A 12,927-nucleotide genomic window follows, 5' to 3' on the forward strand; every position below is an offset into this window, starting at 1 on the left:
CATATTTTTGGTAAAAAAAAAATCCCAATAAGCGTATTTTGATTGGTTTGCACAAAAGTTATCACGTCTACACTGGGGGAAAGATTTTTGTTATTTTTATTATTTTTATTTTTTACTAGTAATGGCGCCAATTAGCATTTTTCATTGGAACTGCGACATTGCAGCGTACAGATTGGACCCCTAACTGACATTTTTGGGGGGGACCAGTGACATTACTACAGTAATCAGTGCTAAAAATATGCACTGTTACTGTAATAATGACACTGACAGGGAAGGGGTTAACTCAGGGGCGATCAAAGGGTTAAATGTATGCCTAGGAGGTGTTTTCTAACTGTGAGGGGGATGTGCTTGTGGAATCAACACAGAGACCTGTGATCCTAAATAGGAGGAGCTCAGGCGCTCTGTATTGATTCCTGAGAGAACGGTCTGCTGTGTTTACAACAGCAGACCGCCATGGGGAGCGATTGCGGGTGCCCGGCGGCGATCGCGGCCACCGGCCCCATCAAGCAGCTTCCCTGCTGGTGAATGGGGGTGTGTGGGCGCCCCCAGGATCACTCCTGTGGATCGCCATACAGGTATGGCGATGTGTGCAGCCGAGCCAGCAGCGGACAGTCAGCAAGTGGTTAATGTTATGTTATAAAATCACCTAACAGTTCTTGGACTTTAAATCCAACAAATGACCCAAGGCACAATCTTATTTTTAGCTTGGACTAGATTATGATATCCACAAACTACAATGCCTAGGAATGCATAAGATACCACAACAACATGGGGCAAGCTGTACATAACATACATATTTTATTAAAAGATCCCACGGGTGTTGTTTGTTTGTGAAGTACAACTATGACAGAAACGATAGAAGGAAAGAGACTTGATAAACTCACCCTCATCATTGGGAACCTTTGTGTATATACCTTGTAAATCTGGAATATCAGTGGTTTACAGGTGTAGCAAACAAATATACTACCTGATAATACTACTGAATACTGTAAACTGTGATTTACACTATTACTTGTTACTGCCTCATTTTTAAGATAAGAAATATTTTACATGCACATGTAAATTATGCTTTGACAAATGTACAAAATATGAAAAAAGGAAGCACAAAAGGCTGTTTTGCTGACAATAGAAAAGGATTTTGTAAACATATTTTCTTTCCATTTCGCATTTTTGTACCAAAAACCTACAAATACAAAATCTCACCATTTATAGAACATATTCATTTTTCTATCAGATAGTAAGAAACTGTTTCTTCAGGTTATCACATATCAGGTTCAGACTGAAGGGGCTGATTTGGAGCTTCACCCATTGATCTGACCAGATATTTTTATACTATACCAGTCACACTTAGCTGTGAGAGCATTACAATTGTAGATTATGATCCGTCTATGTCCACATAAATAGTAAAATAAGTGTGGGCTAGTTAGGAAGGCCTAGCACTCTCTTGTTATCTAACATTATAAACCAGCAACAAAGCCCCAGAGATGGGTGATGACACACAAGCAAATTAAATATTGGGTCGTGAATATATATCATCATCCAGCTCTGTATTAATAATCATTTACCACTTGAGTAGACGTCTCATCTACCCCCTCTGCGGAGGGTCCATTTGCAGCCAGGATCCACACAAACATTGAGGCTTTTACGTATAAGAGACTGTTGACATAGTGAGGACGATATGATTCTACCCCTATCGTTATTTTGAAGTTTATCCAATTTTGTCTGTTCAAGTTATATTTGGCCCAATGCAGATTCCTCCAGGGGAAGCCCATAAGCAGCTCTCCTTACTGCACTTTGGACCGGGTGCCACACGTTCCCAATCTGAGTCTGGTACTAACAGGAACCCCTGAAGAAGTTATATGCGAAATGCGTAGTGATCCTCTGGTAATGGCACATGGACTTCCTATTGGGCTCGATATTAGAAATCATTGCAGACCCTTCATCTTTAAAGAACTAAGAATATTTACACGCATGGGCGTCAAACAGGTCTCTGTGTATAGACAATTACCACGTTCATTCTAAGGGGAAGATGTTGGTGTATATATACCCATCATGCATGTATTGTTCTGATATATTTTTAACAGTTTTAACATGTTGTAATAAACTTTACATTTTTATATTCAATTGCGTTCTCTTCCTTCCTATTTGGGATCACTTGTGGCAACCTTCAAAGTCCTACACAATTCCTTCTTTTTCTGTAGACAATAAATTTGGATGTGGTGCCACATTATATAAGTTACGTCTCTATATCCCTTGTTGCTATTATGGACTGCAGATTTCCACTAATTACATCATCTGGTCAGAGTCAGCCAATTTCAGAACCCCTGTAAATCTTAGAAGTTGGAAATTAAAGTAATGAGATGCTGAAAGGATGAACATGAGAGGTTCTGCATATGTATGTCATGGGATGCTTAGGAAATTATTAAAAGTGTGATACATTAACTAGGAAAGCATTATAATTAACTGAAAGATAAAGGTACCATGAGTGGCTAATTGGAAAGGTAGAAGTTGTAAGTAGTGTGAGCAACAGGAATAGATTTAATAAATTTAGGAACAAGGGATTATAATACTATTGCCACTACTAATATGAATAATTATAATATTAATAATAATAATAAGAAGAATAATACGAATAATAGCAATAGTTTTAGCCATGAAAATAGTCACAATCACATAGTATGAATATAAAGTAATTTCTATTGTGAACAATTGTAATAAAAATTTTGCATTTTCAGAGATTTTTTAACAACTACATTCAAAGAAATATCAGTTATCTTTTTTCCACTCATGTGCATTATTTTGCTTTTCAAATAAATAAAAATGGCAACACAGTGATTTTTTTTTGTATTCCTATTAAAAGTACCCATTATGTGTTAAATGGATAATTATATCTTGGAGCTTTTAGGTCTATGCCACATTCTTGGGCTAATTTCTAAAAACTATAGAGAGGAAAAGAAACAATGTTGCTAGGGGTACACTTGGTGGATAGGTTGGTATGGGCAACACAAAGGCCTTTTTATTCTTTTCTGGTTTTATGTGTTCAATTTATTGGGAAGTTGACATGGAAATTGCATAGTAAAACATATGACTTTAATAAGAAGGACAATGCACAGTGTTAAGGTACTTTGTGAAGTTATAACTCTTGACAACCAAGATCTTTGGCTGATTTGAATGCAGTATACAGAACTATGTTAAGGAACTAAATGTGCAAAATCATTTCCCATTTCAGGACCAATGCACATGATTTTTTAGCATGGTATAAGAGATGCAGCCTAATTTTCTGCATATAATGAAGCTTGATGATCTGTTTTGCATTGGTGCATAATGGATGACCATCATTCATGGCTATGATAACAAAGACTGTCATGCACCCTTGGCTGAGGTTAATAAATAAAGTATGCTTTTGTGTCCTGCATGTGGCAACCTGTATCAGACCAAAAAGCAATGTTTAATAGTTTAATACATAGATATTAACTGAATGACATGATAGTAGGCCTGGTTTATATGATTTGATCTGAAACAACCTCTGAAAGCGCACAGCAACCAATCATATTCAAATCTTTATTTTCCTATTGCAGTTTACCAGAGCAGGACTGTATCTGATTGGTTGCTATGCAATGTTTAAGACACGTCTTCCCTCCGATTATGCTTTTTGTGGTCTTTTTTTCAGCATTTTAATTAGCTGTAATGTGTCTGTCTATATCATATCTACTCATCTATCTGTTATTCTCTCTAGACATAAATAGGAAAGTAAATACAATGTTGACTCACATCATTCCCATAAATAATCAAAAATAATTACACGTGTGCTTTTTTATGTTTTTTTTTCTAGCCCAAGGAAAATTCAGGGGCCTGTTTTTCCTCTAACAGCCAAAGCTGTTCATTTTAATTAAGATGAAGAGTCTCGCCCCATTCCCAGCGCCTTTGCTTTTCTCAGAGGTGTGATAAAGGTTTATATTCATCTTCCTCTCACTCTCGCTTTTTTGTCTGATTGGACAGATGCTCTTGTCTTTGAGTCAAGCTATAGCATAGGTGGGCAGTCTGGTAATAATCATTAGAATGAGAAGCATTAATTAAGTCTATAGAGAGATATTAGTAGCTGTAAAATGTCTGTCATTTCTGGTGGAGGTGAGAACCCCAGGAGAAATGTCTCGTTTCAAGAAGAACAAAATGTGTTCCGTAAAGAAAAAATAAATAAAAATAAACCATAAAAAGAAATGATATCCCCCCCTGAAAAGTATGTATCTATCTATCTATCTATCTATCTATCTATCTATCTATCTATCTATCTATCTATCTATCTATCTATCTATCTATCTATCTATCTATCTATCTATCTATCTATCTATCTATCTATCTATCTATCTATCTATCTATCTATCTATCTATCTATCTATCTATCTATCTATCTATCTGTCTATCTATCTATCTATCTATCTATCTATCTATCTATCTATCTATCTATCTATCTATCTATCTATCTATCTATCTATCTATCTATCTATCTATCTATCTCTCTCTCTATATATATATATATATATATATATATATATATATATATATTTTTTTTTTTTTTCCTATCATGCCTATAGACATGCTGAAGGTTACACAGCATCAAAGCTAGAACCACTAGGCTGGGGAACATCTTTTTTTCCTGAGGCTGTGAGATTGATAAATTCTGCATCACCCTAAATTATTGCTGCTATTTATTAGGGTTTTTTTTTTTGGGGGGGGGGGGCAGTAATGCAATTTGAGATTGATAATACTGCACTTTATGATTGTTAATATTAGCATTATCTTTTTTTATATTTTTTATGTTATATCTATTTTTTTTAAAATGACAATAAAAACGTCCTTATCCTTATACAACAACAAATAAGCTGGTGAAAAAAATATATGCCATTCTGTTTCAGACTTCTTTAAGTGGTGGTTTCACTAACCTGCATATAGATCCAAAATTGTTCAGATGGTACTGCCCAACAGATCCACCTGAGCATTCATATTCAGTAATATTATTACTATTGGGTTAACTTGGTAATATAACAAATATTTTGCACTTGAACTTTATTATTATTACAGCTTGCCTTCCGAGCAGTCTCTATTTGGTGATGGTGTCTTTCCTGGGATTTTACAGAGTAAGGTAAACGTAACTAACAATAGTAGTTTCTGACACTTCTCTTGAGAATCTGTGCTGACTAGGTATTTAGTGGATTTAGCCAGATATGTATTGACAAATCCAAATGATCTAGACACTGGGCATTTCCATTGCCATTGCCAAAATATGTAATCAAGTGTATATCTTCATCAACTCCATGAGCAACAACACACTCCCTATTTTCCTAAAATGTGCAGGCTAAACAGTGCAGTGAAAGTGTTACTAAACCCAGGACCCTGCATTCACGATATCTGGTCTCCCATAGTACAAAGAACATAGAAATGCAATATTTTAGTGAAAATATAAACTGCTTAATACCTTTTCTCACCTGCAGTTAGAGCAGTCTTGCGACTTCTATCAGTGTCTGGTTAAAGCATGTAGGAGGACTGTTCTTTCTCCTATGATTGTCCTATCAGGATGGAGAACTCCTGACCCTCTGTCAGGGTTGTGCTGATTGGACCTGTGCTGATCACATGCACTCTTCCAGGAAATAAAAAACTCTCTAGCAATACACACCAAACTGAGCTTCTGCAGCTTGCCCCCTATCTCTGTCTTATCATAAGATATATTAGGGACAGTGGAAGAAGAGGGGGGTCAGAGAAGACAGGATCAAACCGTCTTTTTATGCAATGCAGATAATTACCCCTTAGGTTCCACAGTGCATTCTTTACTGCATATACAGACTGATTTTACTGTTGTGGGTTTAGTTACACTTTAAAAGTATGCAAATTTTTACTTTTTTGTTCAAAAGACAATAGCTAAGCCCACATGTTCATTGCTAATGACTGCTTTCATCACTAACCTATGTCTACCACTCTGAAGAGAGCAGTGGTACATATCTATTACAGGAAGGGCTAAAGGGGGTTTTGGTATGCAAGCTTTCACTGAAAGCCTGGATTCACAATCTCTACACCATGAGGGAAACAAAATCAACACCCAGAGGAGGAATAACTTAAGACCGGGTGCACAAGTACCAAAAGTCATTGGTTCAACAGGAACCGTCCAACTTTCAGTATGTGTCTACTGTTCTCTGTTCAACAGAAAATGGTCTAATTTCCAGCTTCTCTCGAATGGTCATGCTGGAAAACCAGCATTCAATGACTGCAAGCCCTGATCTGTGTATTCTGGTGGGGGGAGTCTCAAGTGATTAGTAAAGGTAGCTTCATGTATTTTTTTTAAAGCCTTAACATTACACAGCTCTATTGAACAAGTACAGATGTATTAAGTTTAAAGTCATCATTACCTATTGAAAAAAGAATGTCATGATATAAAAGATACCCTAATGCCTCTTACAATTTTTGTGGATATAATAAGGATCCTAGTAAAATCATTAGTTAATAATGGATACCTAAACGGTTACCAACAAAAATATATGTATTATTGGACAAAACATATGTGATATAAGATTAATGGTATATCTAGATTTTCTGGGTAACAGTTGCCATCATCCCTGAAGGGTTGCGAAATTGTTAATCCTCTTATGGGGGGGGGGGGGGGGGATTGTGTAGGCAAAGATATAAAGCTAATATAGAAAAAACATATTACATTTAATGAATGCAAAAAGTCATAAAAGGGACTATTTTTAAAGGCTCAAAAGATATAGACCTGGTGTAGCCATGTCTATATCTTTTGAGACTTTTAAAATAGTCCCTTTTATGACTTTTTGCATTTAATGCATTTAATATGTTTAATCTATATTAGCTTTATATCTTTGGCTACACAATCCCCCCCCCACCCCTCCCCATAAGAGGATTAACAATTTTGCAGCATATGTGATATAGCACAGTTGCGAATCCAATATTATGTAGGCACCCATACCCCTCCATGTCCATCCCCGCCATGCATACATTTTTTCTGGCATGTGAGCCGCATTCAGAAACTGACCTATGCATACATTTACATCATCCAGTTTGGCAGACCCATTTCTGTGGAAGCCTTTCTTGCACTTTTCACACTGTTGGCCATGAGTGTTGTGTCTGCAGCCCACGCAGACCGCCGTTTTTACAACCTCGATGTAAGTGCAGCGGTTGGAGTGCCCGTAGCAATAGCAATCTTGTGAGGAAGAAGGTGAGGGGAGAAAGAGAGAAAGAGAGAAGGCATGCTTGGTAAGGATTGTGTGTGGGGACAGGGTGGTAAATGTCAGCATGATGTTGTGATACTGAAACTATAAGGGCATTCATGAAAATAATATGGTGATGACTGAAGCATTTTAACACTGAACACCATGCTGAAAACAAACAGAGTTGCCTTAGGATTCACCAAGGGTGGTACTATATGCGTTCCAAAAACAGCCCCTTGGCCATAGTAGAACTTCGACAGGTACTCAATCACCATAATATGATAAAATAAAGTAGATCGAATTTTACAGCTGGTCTGAAAACATCCACAGTAAATTGTTGATTCATTATGTACTAGCTTTTCAGTGCTAATAAGACAATAATATTCTTCTTTTTTCGTTCTCTTCCCCTAATTTGGGTTATAAAGTATATATAGTATTACTTTACCTTTATAGAAAGCAGAAAATGGGGTGTTATGTTCCTGCTACCACAAGCCATGCCAGAACATGTAATTTTATAAACCCCATATCTAAATGATGAAGATTTTATGCACATCATTTATTCAAAATGCCATTTCTTTACATCAGGTTAAAAAGTAAATGTTAACACCAGTCTGGTGGTTATAGGTAAAAGCTTTATTTTTCTTTTGCTTGATTTTTATATATATGAGTCTCAGTAATGACAGAAATGTGATCTTATCACTACACCAATCATCTTTATTGGATAAAGTAATGGAACCATCCAATAAAATATGACAGCTACTGAAGTCTTTAATGGGGGAGTTGAGGGCTTGGCATTGTTATGCACAATTGAGCGATGAAACTTTGCTATAGCTAAGTGGAAAAATGGTTTTAAATTTATAGTTCTTAAATATAATTTGCAGGAAGGAAAATTTTATTATATTATATTTATACTAATCTTCCTTTGTAATACAAATATTGGAGTATATAGAAACGGGTATCGGTAGCAGTGGTCATTATAAAAGTAAATCTTCTCTTTTGTGCGTATTTCAGGTGATAAATGTGCACAACATTGGTAATAATTCTAAAAATAATAATAATATTAATAATATCAACTTTTTACCTAAAAGCATTGAGTGTTTGCCCTTTGAACTTATGTACGAATGATTCACAGTTTGCAGACCAATAAAAGCTGTAAATAAGGTCACATGAACTGCACAACAAAGCAGATGATAATCATGAAAGAAATGAAAAAGAAGGTAGACACGGATTCAATGAAGTGAAAGCAGCAGGCACAATTAGGAGGAGTTTGTGGGAAAAAAACAATTGTGTTTTCGCATCCAGCAGTCATTTTATTTTATCTCTCAAATATCAACAGCAGACAAGACCCTCCTGTTCGTCCCTCTTCTCTACCTCCTGTACCTCCTGTAATGTTCACTGACAACTTTTGCATGGGTTCACTATGTACGTGTAATAGGATTTAAAAATTTAATTCAACTGTATTTTGTACAATTTTAAACCAAAGTGCCTAATGAGCAGTCCTGCAGCTGTCAAATATCTCATTTGAACAAGTTAATTAAAGGTATGTTGCATCCAAAGACCCATCATGCTAGGACACTAAGAAGAGAATTTTTCTTTTAATGTGTGACACTTAAATTAATGACGTCCTCATATTGACTCACTTCACTTTTACAGCTTATTTGTCCTTCCCTGCCTAATAGTCATGGTACCTGTGACTTGGCACCCTAAAGCTGAATAATTCAGTATTCAACTAAACAGGCAAATTGTTCACTTGTCGTGCACCTGGTGATCTCTGTACAATCTAACTATATGATTTGCTTATCAAGGTGTAATTAGCATCCAGGACCCATGTGCCCAATATCTTTGTCTACTCTTACATGCCTAATCAGAAAAGTCAATACAATAAATGCTATATGAAATACTGGGTTTAACTATATGTCTTTCATAAGTTGCATTCATATTTACTATGCTTGCAAAAATCTTGCAAAATTGCAAACTACAACATCAGAACGTGCTGCTGTGTATTATGTGGCATTAGAACACAATGCAGCTGATTCATAAAAAAGTGAAGCAAAAAAGGAGCTGTTGCCATAGTAGCTGAAAGGGTTCTTGTTTGATTTTTACAGGTAATGAAAGACAAATCCTAAATAGCTAATATGAACAGTAGTTCCAATTTTGATCAGATTTGCTTTGTCCCAGTTTTTAATAATTGTCGCAATGAGTTATGGGAAGGGGAGAGGAGGGGAAGCCAATAGAAAAGACAAGACCCTTTGTTGCTGGTTTCTTTACAATTTGGACCACTTTAGTTTATTCACATCCAGTAGTGATAGTTCACAAACAGAATCAGTCTTTCTGTAAGCAGTATAGTACATTGGGCAGCAGCTACAGTGCATGAATCATCAACAACATTTACTATGTGATATATCCAAAAAACACTGATGTTTCAACACTGATGAGGCACAAATTGGAAAATGCTGCACATAAAAGAAAAAGGCTAAACAAAGCAACACTTTATGAGTAAGCACTATTCAGCCGAACTTTGTGTTCCTATCCATGCAGCATTCTCCAGTTTATGACATTATAAATTTTTCAGGCATATATGCACACAGGCAGTATATAAATATTCTGAAAATGAAAAAAATAATTAATATTTTAGAGACTACTAGAATATAATATACTGCTCCACCTCCGATAGTTGATTTTATGCTACAACTATTGCTAGTATTTGCCCAATATAGGAACTTCTACTGACTCCTGTGAGAGAGTCTGCATTAAAAGATGACATCTGCCCAATACAGCGACTTCTACTGACTCCCGTGAGAGAGTCCACATTAAAAGATGGCATCTGCCCAATATAGGGACTTTTACTGACTCCCGTGAGAGAGTCCGTATTAAAAGATGGCATCTGCCCAATATAGGGACTTTCACTGACTCCCGTGAGAGAGTCTGCATTAAAAGATGGCATCTGCCCAATATAGAGACTTCTACTGACTCCCATGAGAGAGTCCGCATTAAAAGATGGCATCTGCCCAATATGGGGACTTTTACTGACTCCCCTGAGAGAGTCCGCATTAAAAGATGGCATCTGCCCAATATAGGGACTTCTACTGACTCCCTTGAGAGAGTCGGCATTAAAAGATGCATCAATTTGAGTCAGTTAAAGCCTCATCTTCAAGCAACTTAATGAGGTTAACTTTCTAAAACTGGAGAGTGCAAAATCCGGAGCAGCTGTGCAAGGTAGCCAATCAGCTTCTAACTTCAATGTGTTCAATTAAACTTTGACAATAAAACCTAGAAACTGATTGGCTTCTATGCAGAGCTGCAATTTCATTCTCAAGTTTTAGTAAATCAACCCCAATCTGTCCTGATCCATTCACCATTCAGAACAACATTCAGAATTGAAGCCAGATTGGAAAGGGAAAAAGGGGAAGGTGGGATCAAAGCTAAACTTGTATTGTTAGATAATATTATAAAGAAAAACGTTTCCTTTAATTCTAATAGTATTTTCATTGCAGCTTTAGCATTGGAATATTTGTAGTGCTTTTTAAAATAACGATGCTGGCTATACACTAGCCGAAAAATCATTCGAAAATCTGTCATTTGGTCCGGTTTTTCGTCCAGTTAATAGGCAAAAATAGAAAATCGCTTTTAACTTTTCAGAGCCGAAAAATCAATGGAACCGTTTGGAAAATTCTGCCGAACGAACGATAAATTGAAAGGTTAATGTGTTTCTCGGCCAAACTATGTGCACTAGGCATATATGACAAACTAAACGAAAAACATCCATTGAACGATTTATCGTTCGAAATTCAGTTATTACATGATGGCATGATCGTCTGCTCTCAAGGCTGATTTTTCGTTTTTTGATAATTTGTTCAAACGATTTTTCGGCTAGTGTATGGCCAGGTTAACACTGCTAAAACGAAGGCAAAAATCTATGTTATGGGAATAGGAATCCTAAGTGAAGCTCTAAACTTGTGTTTATGCTATATTGAACAGGTTTTAATCTAAACAATGTAAATAAGTAAGTAGGTATTCAAACAAATTTCATAAAAGTTACAGCATATCTAATATTGCATTCTGGTACAGTCAGTGTACGGCTTACCTCAAGCCATCTACCTAAGAGCAAAAACAAATCACTAATTAATTGCAAAACTAAGTTTACAAACCTACCAGCTCTCAGTCATTACTTCTGTCTTGTTATGTCAAGAATTAAGTTTATTGATTTGGATTACACTCTGCTAGATATCCACAGTGCCTCTATAGAATTGTTCTAAAGGTTCAATTGCCAAGGGGAGTATTGTAAAATCCAGCAATTGCCACTTAATTTAGCTTAGTTACAAGATTTTTTTTTATGTTCCAAAGGTTAGAAGGCAGGCAAACTAAACTCTTTTGAACAATTTTTGAAAACTGGTGAGGAGAATGGCTAATGTGTATTTTCAAAGGCTTTCTAGCCAATTATTACTAAAGGATGATGTTCACTTTCAACCACAAACCTCAAAAGCAGCACAAGCTACCTTACTTGAAGTACTTGATGTTGTATTTAACATCAATAAATTAAACACTATCAACTGTATAAGTGTTCAACTTATTTTGTTTATATTGTCAGACATCTCAGACTTAACAAAGGTTGTGTCCTTCAAAGGGATTACTGTATAGGAAGACAGTTTTGGATCAGAAAATGTTTCTTCTATCACCTCTATCTTAAGCATGCAAGGGATATTTGCATCTCTGTGAAGATCATTAACATCATCATTAGTATGAATTATTCTACTTTTTATGTTTGTTGGTCTTTTAAGATATTATTTGACAAGAACAGCATGTGTGAATACTTTTCGACTAGAGAAATTAAGAATTATTTTACGAATATTGGGAATTTATCTTTATTTTTATAGGTTAAAAACCTAAAAACCTTTGTTTATCCTTTGGAAGTAATGGGCAATCAATCCATTTGGATTTGATATCTTTGGTGTCCCTGTTCTTCCCTGTCTAGGAGACAGAGCACTCCTGAGCACCTCTATATTCTAAAGCAGAGATCCCCAAACTTTTTACTTTCCCTCTGTCCTTGTGGAGACTGAATTGTGGCCAGTGGGAGTAAAAATGCCCTAGGCTAGGTCAATGGTACTAAGAAAATAACTGACGGTTACAGAAAACTGTAAGTAAAAAAAAAAACGTAGCACCCGTGGTTAGTGGAAGAAGAATACTGCCCCATCGTTTGTGTCATTGGAAGTTATAGTGCCCCTTCATTGCTGTCAGTGAGCAGAATAGTGTGGCATTGTTGTTGTCAGTGGAAGGTATAGTGCTCTATTGTTGGTATTAGTGAGAGGAATAGTGCTTAATCCCTGGTACCAGTGGGATGAATAGTGTCTTATTGTTCATGCGGGAGCGGGAGGGGGGGAATAGTGTCCCATCATTGGTGTCAGAGAGAAGAATAGTACCCTATTATTTGTATCAGTAGGAATAATAGCACCCCTTATTGCATTAGTGTGAGGAATAGTGCCCCATTGTTAGTATCAGTGGGAAGAATAGCGCTTCCATACTTGGGTGTCAGTGGGAGAAATAGTGGTCCTTTGTTGGTGTCAGTGGAAGCAATAAAGCTCCATTGCTGACATTGATGGGAACAATATTGGCCCCTTATTGCTGTCAGTGGAGGTAATAGTGCCCCTGCTAGGTCAGTTAACCACTTCTAGATCGGAAGGATTTACCCCCTTAATGACAAGGCCATTTTTTGCGA

At 36.4% G+C, this 12,927-nt stretch overlaps 1 protein-coding gene across 7 annotated transcripts in view; it reads right to left on the reverse strand.

Moving 5' to 3' along the window:
• NTNG1 (netrin G1) overlaps positions 1-12,927 on the reverse strand; it is a 418,996-nt gene that overhangs the window by 50,254 nt on the left and 355,815 nt on the right. For 2 of the 7 annotated variants that reach the window (XM_082265800.1, XM_082265801.1), the window contains one exon: positions 7,040-7,207. The exons of the other annotated variants lie outside the window; for them this stretch is intronic. In XM_082265800.1, coding sequence (XP_082121926.1) covers positions 7,040-7,207 — 168 coding nt within the window. The remainder of the gene's footprint in view (positions 1-7,039; positions 7,208-12,927) is intronic. 7 annotated transcript variants of the gene reach the window in all.

This window comes from Pelophylax lessonae (assembly GCF_965119305.1).
Source record: "Pelophylax lessonae genome assembly, chromosome: 8".
NCBI classification, from domain to species: domain Eukaryota; kingdom Metazoa; phylum Chordata; class Amphibia; order Anura; family Ranidae; genus Pelophylax; species Pelophylax lessonae.